Here is a 15547-nt window from a genome sequence, read left to right as displayed (position 1 = left end):
ATATATATTTCTAAGATTGTACCATTTTGACTAATGTTTTCAACTGAGAAATTACTTTTAAGTATTATTTGGAGCTTCTTACATGCAAGACACAGATGAGCAGTATTGATAAGCATATTGTGTGATAAGCAACTCAAACATAAAATGCGCTGTTTTCTATCAATTTGATATTTTTAAATTGTTACTAAGAAAACATTTGACTAGTTGGCATTTAGATTTTGTTTTTTAATTGTGAGTCTTTGTTAATTACCTAAATGAAGCACTGCTATGTGTTATGTATTCATGTTTGATTGATTAGATTTATATGATGGTTTCCCCCTGGAGAATCAAGATGCCATCCCACATAGAAAGCCAAAAACTTGTGACCCGTGTGGGATGAAAGTAAAGAGACAGGATAGATGCAACAGGGATATCAGAAAATGGAAACTGAGGTCTGGTTGGACACACCCCTGGCAAATTCCACAGTTGGGGTCTTTTGGGACTTGTAACTCAGGTGACACTAAAGCATGGAATCCCTAAGTCATTGTATTTTTTTTTTTTTTTTAGATCAAGCTTTTTTTCTTGGTGGGTTTTTTAAATTAAATTGTTTATTTTAATTGGAGGCTGATAACTTTACAATATTTTGATGGTTTTTGCTAGCATGCTTTCACGTTAGTGTTAATGTGAAGTGAAGAGTTAATGTGAAGTGAAGAGCATATCAAGGATCAGTGCCACTCATAGCCCTGTGCTCTCATGTCTTCAGAGAGAGTATTCATGAAGATTTTTAGGCAAAAGGAATGTTTGGTTTGGGGAACCTGTAGGATCTGCTGTTCCTTCTGCATTCTTGCTTGATATGGCATGTACCCTGATTCATTAAGACTTGCTGAGTGGTGCCAGTCATTGGTCAGTAGGGAAATACTACCCCGTATTATTAGGTTTTCTTTTTTTTATGTACAAAATGAAAGAAAAATCTCCACTTGTTTATTGAAATATCCAAAGCAGTTTGTGAAGAGCCATTTTGAAGAGCACAGATATCATTACTGCTTTATAAAATACATCTAAGATTCTTTTGAGGAAACTGTTAATAAATTCATGGGTCTATATGAAGATGAGTTGAACATTATCATTCCAAATAACTATATAATGTATATATTCTAGTTTCATAATGCTTTGCAGACATTGAATTTTATAGAATCTTAGGTTATACTTTGAAATTTGTCATGAAATGTAACTATTATTTCTTAAACTATTGAATCCAGATCTTTTGAGGCATATCTCAGATGAAGACTGAGGTATTGAGCACCAGGGTACCTCTTTCCATGTGCCTTCTTCCCTACATGTACTTTACTTGTCCTACATTAATTATTCTAGGAGGTTCCCTGTTCAGAGAAGAATGAAATTGTCTTTTGATCTGAAATAGAATGAATTTTATATCAAAAGTCCCCTTTGTGAGTTCTGATTCTTTGTCACAATTGTTAATAGAGCTGTTTAATATCTTCATCTAAGTATACAACTAATATTTCTGTGTACTTTGGAATTATAGGCTTCCTAGGGCTGATAATATTAAGAAAAGTTGAAACAAGTTTGGTTTCTTAAAACATGACTTACTAAAAATGAGGAGGACAACTGTCAAGAGTGGGTTTAACAATATAATCTCTATAAAATTATAATTGAAACCATAAATTAGACATTGAAATCATTTTAAGGCTCAGTGGACTTTAGCACTAATACCACATGCCACATCCATAGTCTCCACTTACCCACTTAACTATTTTTTGTACTTTTCTGCAAAAAACAAAAGCTATAAATGAATAAAGGAACAGAGTACTTGCCAGCGGGCAGTGATAGTGCATTTTTCATTACACATAAGCCGTCCTCCTAGGCGAACCCCTCACCATTGTGAGAAGTTAGTTTACTTCTAGCACTACTCACACTTGATGGGATTCAAACTGAGTCATATATCTCAGCTTTTAGTTCCATTTACGTCACTAGTTTTTTCTTGGTCAGGTATAAGTGATACTACAATTGCAGGACTGAGTTACAGTCGATGTTTTTTTTTTTCCCCATCTTTCAGCAAAAATAGTGATCTTCGATATGCCTTGGATAATGAACGGTGAGTATATTACTTATACTTTCCTAATACAAAATATCTGATTCCTTTTTTTTTCTTCCCAGTTTAGCAATATTTCTATACTTGTTTTTTTAAAAAATGTTTGTATTGTGCTTGGTGTGTACTTTTTAACAGGCTGGAGCTAGAATAGTCAAAGGCTACTCCTAGGCAAACTGGGCTAACATTCTGTTCCCAGGCTCTGGGGACACCCTTTGCTAAGTCGCTTCAGTCGTGTCCGACTCTGTGCGACCCCATAGACGGCAGCCCACCAGGCTCCACGGTCCCTGGGATTCTCCAGGCAAGAACACTGGAGTGGGTTGCCATTTCCTTCTCCAATGCATGAAAGTGAAAAGTGAAAGTGAAGTCGCTCAGTCGTGTCCGACTCTTAGCGACCTCATGGACTGCAGCCCACCAGGCTCCTCCATCCATGGGATTTTCCAGGCAAGATTACTGGAGTGGGGTGCCATTGCCTTCTCCAGGGGACACCCTTTAGTCATGCCTAAAAACAGTTTTTAAATACTGAACCATTCAGGTAAAACTGTAGCCAGAAGCCTCAGTTTGTCACCTTCACATGAGCTATATCACAGAATGCAGGTCTTGGCTAGGTTTTCTTCTGGGCTTCAAGAGTTGAGCAAGAAATCCAACCAGTCCATTCTGAAGGAGATCAGCCCTGGGATTTCTTTGGAAGGAATGATGCTAAAGCTGAAACTCCAGTACTTTGGCCACCTCGTGCGAAGAATTGACTCATTGGAAAAGACTCTGATGCTAGGAGGGATTGGGGGCAGGAGGAGAAGGGGACGACAGAGGATGAGATGGCTGGATGGCATCACTGACTCGATGGCCGTGAGTCTGAGGGAACTCCAGGAGTTGGTGATGGACAGGGAGGCCTGGCGTGCTGCGATTCATGGGGTCGCAAAGAGTCGGACACGACTGAATGACTGAACTGAACTGAATACTTATCCAAATCTCTATTGTCACATGATCCTTATAACAGTCATGATACGTTCTTTGACAAAACAAAGTTAAACCATTGAAAAACATTCTTTACCAGCTTCAGTGTCGTTATAAATTTAATGTTATTTTTAGAATGTGCATTTTCATTTGTGTTTGCCAAAGTCAGTTGTTACATAGAAAGCAGTACAGAAAAGCAATGAAATCAAAACGTGGTTCTTTGAAAAGTTCAACAAAATTAACAAAACTTTAGTTAAACTGATGAATGAAAAGAAAACCACTCAAATTATTAAAGCCAGGAATAAAAGAAGAGACATCACTGTAGACCTTAGAGAAATTTAAAGGATTGTAAGGGAATATTGTGAATAATTGCATGCCAAGAAATTAGGTAACCTTGATGAAATGGACAAATTCCTAGAAAGACACAAACTATGAAAATGGACTCAAGATTCTGAATAATTAAAACAAAAGAACTTGAATTATTAATTTAAAAGATCATAAAAAATAGCCAAGACCCAAAATGGCTTCCCTAGTTGTTGTTCTTCAGCCACTAAGTCGTGTCCAACTCTTTGTGACCCCATAGACTGCAGCATGCCAGCCTTCCCTGTCCTTTGACTATCTCCCAGAGTTTGCTCAAACTCATGTCCATTGAGTTGATGCCATCCAACCATCTCATCCTCTGTCACCCCTTTCTCCTGCCCTCAATCTTTCCCACCATCGAGGTCTTTTCCAGTGAGTTGACTTTTCCCATCAGATGGCCAAAATATTGGAGCTTCAGTTTCAGCATCAGTCCTTCCAGTGAATATTCAGGGTTGATCTCCTTGCTGTCCAAGGGACTCTCAAGAGTCTTCTCCTGCATCACAATTCAGAAGCATCAATTCTTCAGCGCTCAGCCTTCTTTACAGTCCAACTCTCACATCCATACATGACTACTGGAAAAACCATATCTCTGACTCTATGGACCTCTGTTGGCAAAGTGATATCTCTCCTTTTCAATATGCTGAATAGGTTTCTCATAGCTTTATTTCCAAGGAGCAAGTGTATTTTAATTTCATGGTTGCAGTCACCATCCACAGTGATTTTGGAGCCCAAGAAAATAAAATCTGTCACTGCTTCCACTTTCTCTCTTTCTTTTTGCCATAAAGTGATGGGACAGATTCCATGGTCTTAGCTTTTAAAATGTTCAATGTTTTTGTTTGTGTACTTAGAAAACAAGTCTTTTATTTGGCAGAGTATTTAATTTTAAATTAGTCAAATATAACCATTTGAATGTTGAGTTTTAAGCCAGCTTTTTCACTCTCTTCTTTCACCCTCATCAAGAGGCTCTTTAGTTCCTCTTTGCTTTCTGCCATAAAGGTGGTATCATCTGTATATCTGAGGTTGTTGCTATTTCTCCCAGTAATCTTGATTCCAACTTGTGATTCATCCAGCCCAGCATTTCACATGATATACTCTGCATATAAGTTAAATAAGTAGAGTGACAATATACATTCTTGTTATACTCCTTTCCCAATTTGAAGCAGTCTGTTGTTTTCATGTCTGGTTCTAACTATTACTTCTTAACCCGCTTACAGGTTTCTCAGAAGGCAGGTGAGGTGATCTGATATTCTCATCTCTTTAAGAATTTACCACAATTTGTTTTGATCCACACAATTGTGTGACTATGCTAAAGCATAGTCGGTGAAGCAGAAGTAGATGTTTTCCTGGAATTTTCTTGCTTTGTCTATGATCAGTGGATGTTGGCAATTTGATCTCTGGTTCCGTTGCCATTTCTAAACCCAGCTTGTGCATCTGGAAGTTCTAGGTTCACGTACTGCTGAATCCTAGCTTGAAGGGTTTTGAGCATAACCTTACTAGCATATGAAATGAGCACAGTTGTATGGTAGTTTGAACATTCTTTGGTGTTGCCTTTCTTTGGGATTGGAATGAAAACTGACCTTTTCTAGTCCTGTGGCCACCAGTGAGTTTGCCCGATTTTGACATATTGAGTGCAGCAGTTTAACAGCATCATCTTTTACTGTTTTAGATAGCTAAGCTGTAATTCCATCACCACCACTAGCTTTATTCTTAGTAGTGCTTCCTGAGACCCACTTGACTTCACACTGTGGGAATGTCTGAGTCTAGGTGAGTGACCACACTATCATGGTTATCTTGGTCTTTAACACCTTTTTTGTACAGTTCTTCTGTGTATTCTTGCCACATCTTCTTAATCTCTTCTGCTTCTGTCAGGTCCTTACTGTTTCTGTCCTTTACCATGTCCATCCTTGCGTGAAATGTTCCCTTAATATCCCCAGTTTTATTGAAAAAGTCTCTAGTCTTTCCCAGTTGATTGTTTTCTTCTGTTTCTTTGTATTGTCTATTTAAGAAGGCCTTCTTATTTCTCCTTGCTATTCTCTGGAATTCTGCATTCAGTTGGGTATACCTTTCCCTTTCTCCCTTGCCTTCTTCATCTCTTCTTTCCTCAGCTATTTGTAAAGCCTCCTCATATGATCATTTGGCCTTCTTGCATTTCTTTTTCTTTGGGATGGTTTTGGTCACTGCCTTCTGTACAATGTTATTAACCTCCATCCATAGTTCTTCAGGCACTCGCTACCAGATCTAATCCCTTAAATCTGTTCATTACCTCCACTGCATAATCATAAGGAATTTGACTTAGGTCATACCTGAATGGCCTAGTGGTTTTCCCTGCTGCTGCTGCTGCTAAGTCACTTCAGTCGTGCCCGACTCTGTGCGACGCCCCCACCAGGCTCCCCCATCCCTGGGATTCTCCAGGCAAGAACACTGGAGTGGGTTGCCATTTCCTTCTCCAATGCAGGAAAGTGAAAAGTGAAAGTGAAGTCACTCAGTTGTGTCTGACTCTTTGCTACCCTATGGACTGCAGCCTACCAGGCTCCTCCATCCATGGGATTTTACAGGCAAGAGTACTGGAGTGGGGCGCCATCACCTTCTCCAACTTTCCTCAAATTGAAGTCTGAATTTTGCAATAAGGAGCTCATAATCTGAGCCACAGGCAGTTCCAGGTCTTGTTTCACTTGACTATATAGAGCTTCTCCTCTTTGGCTGAAAAGAATATAAATCAGTGTGATTTCAGTATTGACCATTTGGTGATGTCCTTGTGTAGAGTTGTCTCTTGGGTTGTTAGAACAAGGTATTTGCTTCACTAGTAAATTCTACTAGACCTATATAGAAGAATCAATACCAACTCTTCCGAAACTCTTCCAGAAAATGTAAAACATGTCCCAACTCATTTTATGAGGCAATTATATCCCTAATATCACACATCACAGGAAAAGAAAACTAGAGACTAATATTCCTTATGAATATAAATGAACCAACCCTCAAGAAAATATTAACAAACTGAATCTAGCAAGCATGTGAAAGGTATTGTATGCTATGATCAAGTGGGATTCATTTCAGGAATGCAAAGTTGGTTCAACATATGAAAATAAACCAGGTATTCAGCATATTAATAAAGGGAAAAAAAACACATGATAATTTTAATAGACACAAGAAACATTTGAGAAAATCCACTATACTCTCTTGATAACAGTACCCAAGAACTAGGAATAGAAGGCAGAAAGAGTTGGAATGTCTGAAAAGTTAGTGGGGATCACAGTAGATCACACAAGACTACTCTTACTTCTCATGCCAACTGTAATGTAAAGGGGTTTCCAAAATCACCCTTAGGTTTATTACGGTCACTCACAGAAGTCACTGAAAAGTGTTATACTCAGCTATGATTTATTACTGAGAAAGGATTCAGATTAAAATCAGCCAATGAAGAAAAACATATGGCAGAATCCAGGAAAGTACCAAATGTGAAGTGCATTACTTTCCCACTCTCAGTACATGACAATGCTCGTAGAGTATTGCCAACCAGGAAAGCTCACCCAAACACTGACGTTCAAAGTTTTTTATTGGAGCTCCATTACTTAGGCCTGACCAGTTTATCACATGGTTCATCTCACTCTCTAGTCTCTCCAGAGGTCTACAGATACTGTGTGACCCAAAGCCCCCAAACTAAATCATATTGTTCCAGTGTGACTCAAGGCATATATGCAAACAAAGACACTCCAGCAGACATGAAGATTACTTCTGAAAGCTGAGGATAAAGGCCAGACCTTTCTTTGGGTAAAGTTAATTCTTCACAGAAGAGAATTTCCTAACCCTGATAAAGAACATCTGTGCAAAACTTCATCTTTGAAAACCCCCAGTTAGCATCATGCTTAGTAAAAGAAGGAATAGATCAGGCTCCCTTAGATCAGGAGCCAGATAAAGTTGTCAGCTCTTAACACTTAGATTGTCAGGGCACTTAGGCAAGAAAAAGGAAAACCATCCAGATTGGAAAAGAAGTCATACTATTCATATTTGCAGCTGATATCTATATGGAAATTTTTAAGAAATACAAACCATATATACACAGAAGCCTGTTAGAACCAGTAAACAAGTTCAGCAAGGTGACCTGATGCAAAGTCAAAACATGAAATCAATTGTGTTTCTATGCATTAGCAATGAATAACCCAAAATGATATTATATAATCACTCCAGTTGTAATAGCATCACAAAGAATAAAATACTTAGAAATTAAAATAAAAAGTTGAAGACTCATACACTGAAAACTATAAAACACCACTGAATTCAAGATCTAGGTAAATATTCATGTCTTGTTCATGGATTAAAAGACCTATTAATTACTAAGATGGCAGTGCTTCAAAGTTGATTTACAGATTCAGTGCAGTTTCTGTCAGAATCCCAACTGCTGCCCCCACTTTTTTTTTTTTTTAAACAGATTCAGACAAGTTTGTCCTTAAATTCATATGGAGATGCAAGAGACCCAGAGTAATAAAAATAGTCTTGAGTAAGAACAGTGAAATTGAGGAACTCACACCTCTTGATTTTATTAATTTTTAAACTATTTTTAACTGATGATTTTTAAAAATAATTTTATTTTTAAAATTTTTGGCTATGCTGGGTCTTCACTGCTGTCTGGGCTTTTCTCTAGTTGCGGAGAATGCGGGATACCCTTCAGTTGCAGTGCATGAGCCTCTCACTGTGGTGACCCCTCTTGTTGCGGAACACTGGCTCTAGATAAGTGGCCTTCAGTAATCATGGCGCACAGGCTCAGTAGTTTCAGCTTGCAGACTCTAGAGCACTGGCTCAGTTGCTGCGGTACACGGGCCCAGTTGCTCCATGGCATATGGAATCCTCCCAGGCCAGAAGTTGAACCTGTGTCCCCTTCATTAGCAGGTGGATTCTTATCCACTGCACCACCAGGAAAGTCCATCTCTTGATTTTAAAATTCACTATAAAGCATTAAGACATTGTGGTGTCAACATAATAGAAATAAAGATCAGTAAAATAGAATTCAGAGTCTAGAAATAAATCCTAACATTTATAATTGATTTCTTAACAATGGTGCCAAGACAATTAAGTGGAGAAAGATTAGCCTTCTAAACAAATTATACTGGGACAACTGAATATCCGCATTCAAAAGAATGAAGTTGGACCTCTACCTTCCATTATCTAACAAAATGAACTCTAAATGGATCAGAGTTAAAACTATAAACCTGTTAGAAAAACCATAGGGGTAATCAATGTGACCTTGGAGTAGACAGTGGTTTCTTAGGTAAACCCCAAAAAAGCACAAGCAACAAAGGAATAGATATATTGTACTTTGTTAATATTGAAAACTTTTGTACCTTAAAGGACACATCAAGAAGGTAAAAAGACAATTCTCACAATGGAAGAAAATATTTACAAATCAGACATCAGAAAAGGGACTTGTGAGTAGAATATATAAATAACTTTTATAATGTAACAATAAAATGACAAGTGGCCCAGGTGAAAAGGACAAAAGATTTTAATTATTTTGCCAAAGAAAATATGCAAATGGGTGATAAACCCATAAAAGCTGCTCAACATCATTAGAGAAATGCAAATTAAGACCAAATGAGATACTACTTCACACTTACTAGGATGGCTGTAATCAAAAAGACAGAATAAAGTAACAGGTGTCCATAATGATGTGGAGAATTTTGAACCCTCATACATTGTGAGTGAGAATGTTAAATAGCACAGCCACTGGAAAAACAGTTGGCCATTCCTCAAAAAATTAAATACAGAGTTATCATGTGACCTAGCAATTTCACTCCTAGGTATATGTCCCAGAGAATTGAAAACGTGTGTCTACACAAAGAGTTCTACACAAAGGTTCATAGTAGCATTATTCATAATAGTGAAAAGTGGAAATAATCCAAAGTTCATCAGTTGATGAATGGATAAACAAATGTTCAGTTCAGTGGCTTAGTCGTGTCTTACTCTTTGCAACCCCATGGACTGCAGCACGCCAGGCTTCCCTGTCCATCACCAACTTCTGGATCTTGCTCACATTCATGTCCATCGAGTCGGTGATGCCATCCAACCATCTCATCCTCTATCATCGCCTTCTCCTCCCACCTTCAGTCTTTCCCAGCTTCAGGGTCTTTTCCAGTGAGTCATTCTTTACATCAAGTGGCCAAAGTACTTGAGTTTCAGCTTCAGCATTAGTTCTTCCAATGAATATTCAGGACTGATTTCCTTCAGGATGGACTGGTTGGATCTCCTTGCAGTCCAAGGGACTCAAGGGTCTTCTCCAACACCACAGTTCAAAAGCATCAATTCTTCGGCATTCAGCTTTCCTTATAGTCCAATTCTCACATCCATACTTGACTACTGGAAAAACCACAGCTTTGACTAGAAATCTTTGTCAGCAAGTAATGTTTCTCTGCTTTTTAATATGCTGTCTAGGTTGGTTACACCTTTTCTTCCAAGGACCAAGCAGCTTTTACTTTCATGGCTGCAGTCACCATCTGCAGTGATTTTGGAGCCCAAGAAAATAAAGTTTGTCACTGTTTCCATTGTTTTCCCAGCTATTTGCCATGGAGTGACAGGACCAGATGCCATGATCTTTGTTTTTGAATATTGAGTTTTAAGCCAACTTTTTCACTCTCCTCTTTCACTTTCATCAAGAGGCTCTTTAGTTCTTCTTCACTTTCTGCCTTGGTATCATCTGTGTATCTGAGGTTATTGATAATAACAAATGCTAATAAACAGCAAATAAACAGATGTTATATAACCATAAAATGAAAAATTATTCAGCCATAAAAAGGAATTAAATATGATACATGCTCCATTACAGATGATCCTTAAAAACATGCTGAGTGAACAAAGCTAGTAGGAAATAAAAACTCATATTTATAAAAACACAGTTATAAAAATGGGCAAATCCATAAAGACAGAAACTAGATTAATGGTTGTCAGGGAGAAAGGAAGATGAGAGATTGCCCATGGGTGGTGATTTCTTTTTGGGTGATGAAAATGTTCCAAAATTAGATAGTGGTGATGAGTTCCACAACTCTGTGAGTATACTAAAGAAAAATCATTGATGAGTATACGTTTAAAAAGTGAATTTTATGGTATGTAAATTTTATCTCAATAAAAGCTGTTATAAAAATCAGCTTTAGCACTTCAGTTACTTTCAAGTACTAGCTTCAAACATGCCAACTCAGACTTTTTTAATTGAAATTAATGAAAATGTAAATGTTATGTAGAAAATTTTAAACATAATTAGCCAAAGTAAAAATGCAGTTTTTTGAACTACTGTTTAATGTTCATTATCATGCTGTTTTATTTCCTGACTTTTTCATTGACGCTTTTGCAAATGTAATTCAGGATTTCTCTTTTAATTCCATTAAAATGTGCTTAGGAACTCATGATGGAAAGAAGGTTAAAAAGTTTATCCAAATGGCATGATAGAACAAAACTGTAGTTACTGAATGGCTGTGTTTGATAATTTTATTCTTGGAGATTCTATAATATCGTCATAACTCTTAAGCTGCAGGGCTTAGGAGAAAGGCACAGAAGTTTAAGATTAGGGTGGAAAGTCTAGGGTGGAAAGTCTGGGTCTGGCTCACACACATAAGAGAAGGGCTTTTTCTTTCTCTTCCTGACTTCCCATTTTAGAAGATTTTTCAGATTGGGGATTTATCAGAGAAGCATAAGGCAAATGACTCTTCCCATATTATTGTACAAGTAGTGAATCACAATGCAGTTTGATTCATTGTCTGGAAATCTTAGAAGTTGGGATCATTGATGGATTTGTTCAGAGGCCAAAACCAAAAGTTTGTTAATGAACATCAAGATAATTTAATCCTCCAGAATCTTCCTGGAACATTTGAAACCCATAAGGCACAGTTAAAGTATAAATGCCTACAGGGATTCAGTTCAGTTCAGTTGCTCAGTCGTGTCCGACTTTGCGGCCCCATGGACTGCAGCATGCCAGGCTTGCCTGTCCATCACCAACTCCTGGAGCTTGCTCAAACTCATGTCCATTGAGTCAGTGATTCCATCCAACCATCTCATCCTCTGTCATCCCCTTCTCCTCACACCTTCAATCTTTCCCAGCATCAGGGTCTTTTCCAATGAGTCAGTTCTTCGCATCAGGTGGCCAAAGTATTGGGGTTTCAGCTTCAGCATCGGTCCTTCCAATGAATATTCAGGACTGATTTCCTTCAGGATGGACTGGTTGGATCTCCTTGCAGTCCAAAGGACTCTCAAGAGCCTTCTCCAACACCACAGTTCAAAACATCAATTCTTTGGCATTCAGCTTTCTTTATAGTCCAATTCTCACATCCATACATGACCACTGGAAAAACCACAGCTTTGACTAGAGACCTTTGTTAGCAAGTAATGTCTCTGCTTTTTAATATGCTGTCTAAGTTGGTCATCGCTTTTCTTCCAAGGAGCAAGCATCTTTTAATTTCATGACTGCAGTCACCATCTGCAGTGATTTTGGAGCTCAAAAAAATAGTCTCTCACTGTTTGCATTGTTTCCCCATCTATCTGCCATAAAGTGATGGGACCAGATGTCATGATCTTAGTTTTTGGAATGTTGAATTTTAAGCCAACTTTTTCACTCTCCTCTTTCACTTTCATCAGGAGACTCTTTAGTTCTTTTTCACTTTCTGCCGTAAGGGGTTAGAGAATGTGAATATAACTATCATGCCATGGAAAAATACATATTAACATATTTTAGCCCAAATTAATCTCAGAGGACCTACATTAGCACATACGGTAAGTAAATCGAGAAAGAATGAAAGGAATTTAATACAGTGATTGTCTTTTTCTTCAGCTGCTTTCAAAATTGTGAAAACCTGGCTTGGTCCAGAAGCAGTGAGTTTGTTGAAGTTTACGAGTAAAAATGACATCCAAGACTATGTCAGTGTAGAATACCTGCCTCCTCACATGGGTGGAACTGTAAGTACAGTACCTAAAACCTGTTTTTAAAATAAGACTGGGTCATGACACATGCATGAGGCTGTATTCTTTCCTCAACAGAAACAGAAAAGCAATATCTAAACATCCTAAGAAAAATTATAAATACTCTAAAACAGCAACCAGAGTTATAGACATTTTTTAATTAAAAATTTTGAGTTGTTAAATTATTTTTGAATAGGTCAAGTTTTTATATGATTTTAAACTGAAAGATAACTCAGTAAAGTATTCAGAAACAAGTATTCAGTAAAAAGTCTTTGTACTGATGTGGCTACCATCCTGTTCTCCTCTCTAGTTTAATTTCTTTTTTTTTTTTAATTTCCAGGGATCTGTGTTACCTATATAAAAAAACTATACTAAATATGTAATATATAAACAACTATAGTATTCATATATATATAATTCTTTTTCCCTCCCAATGTGGTTTTAACCAAGTAGTGTATTTATACACTGTTGTGTGTGCTGCTTTTTGCTTCATAAAATCTCTTAGAAATCACTCAAAATCATTATGTGATAAGCTGTCTTATTCTTATTCGTGGCTGCATAGTATTCTACTGTCTAGAGATGACCCATAAATTGTATAATGGATGACACTAAATCACTTAATTGCCTTTTGTTGTCTCTTTAGTTTGATTTCAGTTATTTACTGTTGAACAGTTTTTAATTTAAAAGTTAATATATACTATAATATTTTTTGGAAATGATCTTGCTACTTACAAATAAGAGACCAGAAGTAAGTAGCTATGTGTTAAATTTTTAGTACTCCATGGCAATGAAACATAATTGGATAATGACTTTTTTTTAATAAACTGTGAAACCTATGGATTTTGTATGCTTTAGGTTAATTTGATTGATAATACTTCAGTTATTTGATTTTTGCAATCTGCTTTGCACTGGCAAAACTACATTCAACTAGAATCAAAGGAGTAGCAAAATGAAAAGTTTTTGTGTATCCTTTTCTATGTTTTCTTTCATTAGAAAAAAACCTTGAATTGGTAATTTTGGGGGGAACTTATCAACCTTTTGTTTGTACAATACATATGGAACCTATGAAAGACTGGATAAAGTATCTGAATCAAAATTGACTCTCCACGAGAGTGGTATATTATACAGAAGGTTCTCAGCAGCTTTTGGCAACCAGCTAAGGATGATTTTAAGAAAAGAAAGGAAGAATAGTATGAGGTCCCTAGATAATACTTATGAACTGAGACTCAAATTTATTTCAAAAGATATAAAATATTTATATCCTTATGTCTGAGACTGTTTCCAGACTGTCACAACTGGACGTAGTCCTACAGAGAACTCCACAACACTTCAACTCACTGCAAAGGAAATTGGGTGGGATGAGGGTAACAAAAATAGAAATTTTTTCATATAGAGACATGCACAATTATTTCTTCAGGCAAACTGAACTTTAAACTGGTAATGAGTATCTTGATTCCTAGACATCTGAAAAACCAAATGAAAAGTCTCTTGTTACTGAATGATGGTCATTAAAGATGGTTTCAAAGATGTTTCTTTTTCTTCCCCTAAATATTGATTTCTGTATTTTTTTTTAACTTTTATTGTCAGTTTCAGATGTACATCAAAATGAATGAATCAGTTGTACATATATCCACCCTGTTTCAGATTCTTTTCCCATATAGGTTATTGCAGAGTGTTGAGTTCCCTGTTCTATATAGTAGGTTGTTGTTATTAGGTTGGTGCAAAAGTAATTGCAGTTTTGCATTGTTGAACTTTGCCATTTTAAATAGTTGACTTATAGTATTTTGGGTGCACAGCAAGGTGATTCAGTTATACAAATACACATATATTATTTTTGAAATTATTTTCTATCATAGGTTATTAGAAGATATTGACTATAGTTCCATATGCTATACAGTAAAACTTTGTTGCTTATTGCATATCTATTTTTTAATTAGAAATCTAGCATTCTAGTCATACTAAGTCAAACAGGTGGAATCAAAATGTCATAATTTTTTAATATAAATTTATGTCTTTTAATTGGAGGCTAATTGCTTTACAATATTGTATTGGTTTTGCCATACATTGACATGAATCCGCCATGGGTGTACATGTGTTCCACATCATGAACCCCCCTCCCACCTCTCTCCCCATCCCATCCCTCTGGGTCATCCCAGTGCACCAGCCCCAAGCATCCTATATCATGCATCGAACCTGGACCGGTGATTGGTTTCACATATGATAATATACATGTTTCAATGCCATTCTCCCAAATGATCCCACCCTTACCCTCTCCCACAGAGTCCAGAAGACTGTTCTGTACATCTGTGTCTCTTTTGCTGTCTCACATACAGGGTTATCGTTACCATCTTTCTAAATTCCATATATATGCATTAGTATACTGTATTGGTGTTTTTCTTTCTGGCTTACTTCACTCTGTATAATAGGCTCCAGTTTCATCTACCTCATTAGAACTGATTCAAATGTATTCTTTTTAATGGCTGAGTAATACTCCATTATGTATATGTACCACAGCATTCTTATCCATTCGTCTGCTGATGGACATCTAGGTTGCTTCCATGTCCTGGCTATTATAAACAGTGCTGCGATGAACATTGGGGTACACATGTCTCTTTCAATTCTGGTTTCTTCAGTGTGTATGCCCAGCAGTGGGATTTCTGGGTCACAAGGCAGTTCTATTTCCAGTTTTTTAAGGAATCTCCACACTGTTCTCCATAGTGGCTGTACTAGTTTGCATTCCCACCAACAGTGTAAGAGGGTTCCCTTTTCTCCACACCCTCTCCAGCATTTTTTGCTTGTAGACTTTTGGATAGCAGCCATTCTGACTGGCATGAAATGGTACCTCATTGTGGTTTAGATTTGCATTTCTCTGATAATGAGTGATGTTGAGCATCTTTTCATGTTTGTTGTATGGCTTCTTTGGAGAAATGTCTGTTTAGTTCTTTGGCCCATTTTTTGTTTGGGTCGTTTATTTTTCTGGAATTGAGCTGCAGGAGTTGCCTGTATATTTTTGAGATTAATTCTTTGTCAGTTGCTTCATTTGCTATTATTTTCTCCCATTCTGAAGGCTGTCTTTTCACCTTGCTTATAGTTTCCATTGTTGTGCAAAAGCTTTTAAGTTTAATTAGGTCCCATTTGTTTACTTTTGCTTTTATTTCCAATATTCTGGGAGGTGTGTCATAGAGGATCCTGCTGTGATGTATGTCAGAG

General features: G+C 37.1%; 1 protein-coding gene across 3 annotated transcripts in view; it reads left to right on the top strand.

Annotated features, from left to right (window-relative positions):
- The window catches only part of MOSPD2 (motile sperm domain containing 2), an 84520-nt gene that overhangs the window by 25663 nt on the left and 43310 nt on the right, over nt 1–15547 (top strand). For all 3 annotated transcript variants that reach the window (XR_011565272.1, XM_070784157.1, XM_070784156.1), the window contains exons 7-8: nt 2054–2092; nt 12210–12334. Coding sequence is in view for 2 of the 3 variants with exons in the window: in XM_070784157.1 (XP_070640258.1) it covers nt 2054–2092; nt 12210–12334 (164 nt within the window). In the remaining variant the exon portion in view is untranslated. The remainder of the gene's footprint in view (nt 1–2053; nt 2093–12209; nt 12335–15547) is intronic.

The sequence above is a fragment of the Bos indicus genome, chromosome X, assembly GCF_029378745.1.
Source record: "Bos indicus isolate NIAB-ARS_2022 breed Sahiwal x Tharparkar chromosome X, NIAB-ARS_B.indTharparkar_mat_pri_1.0, whole genome shotgun sequence".
In the NCBI taxonomy this organism is placed as follows: Eukaryota; Metazoa; Chordata; class Mammalia; order Artiodactyla; family Bovidae; genus Bos; species Bos indicus.
Note: the sequence above shows the minus strand (reverse complement) of the source record. Positions and strands in the feature narration are given on the sequence as shown.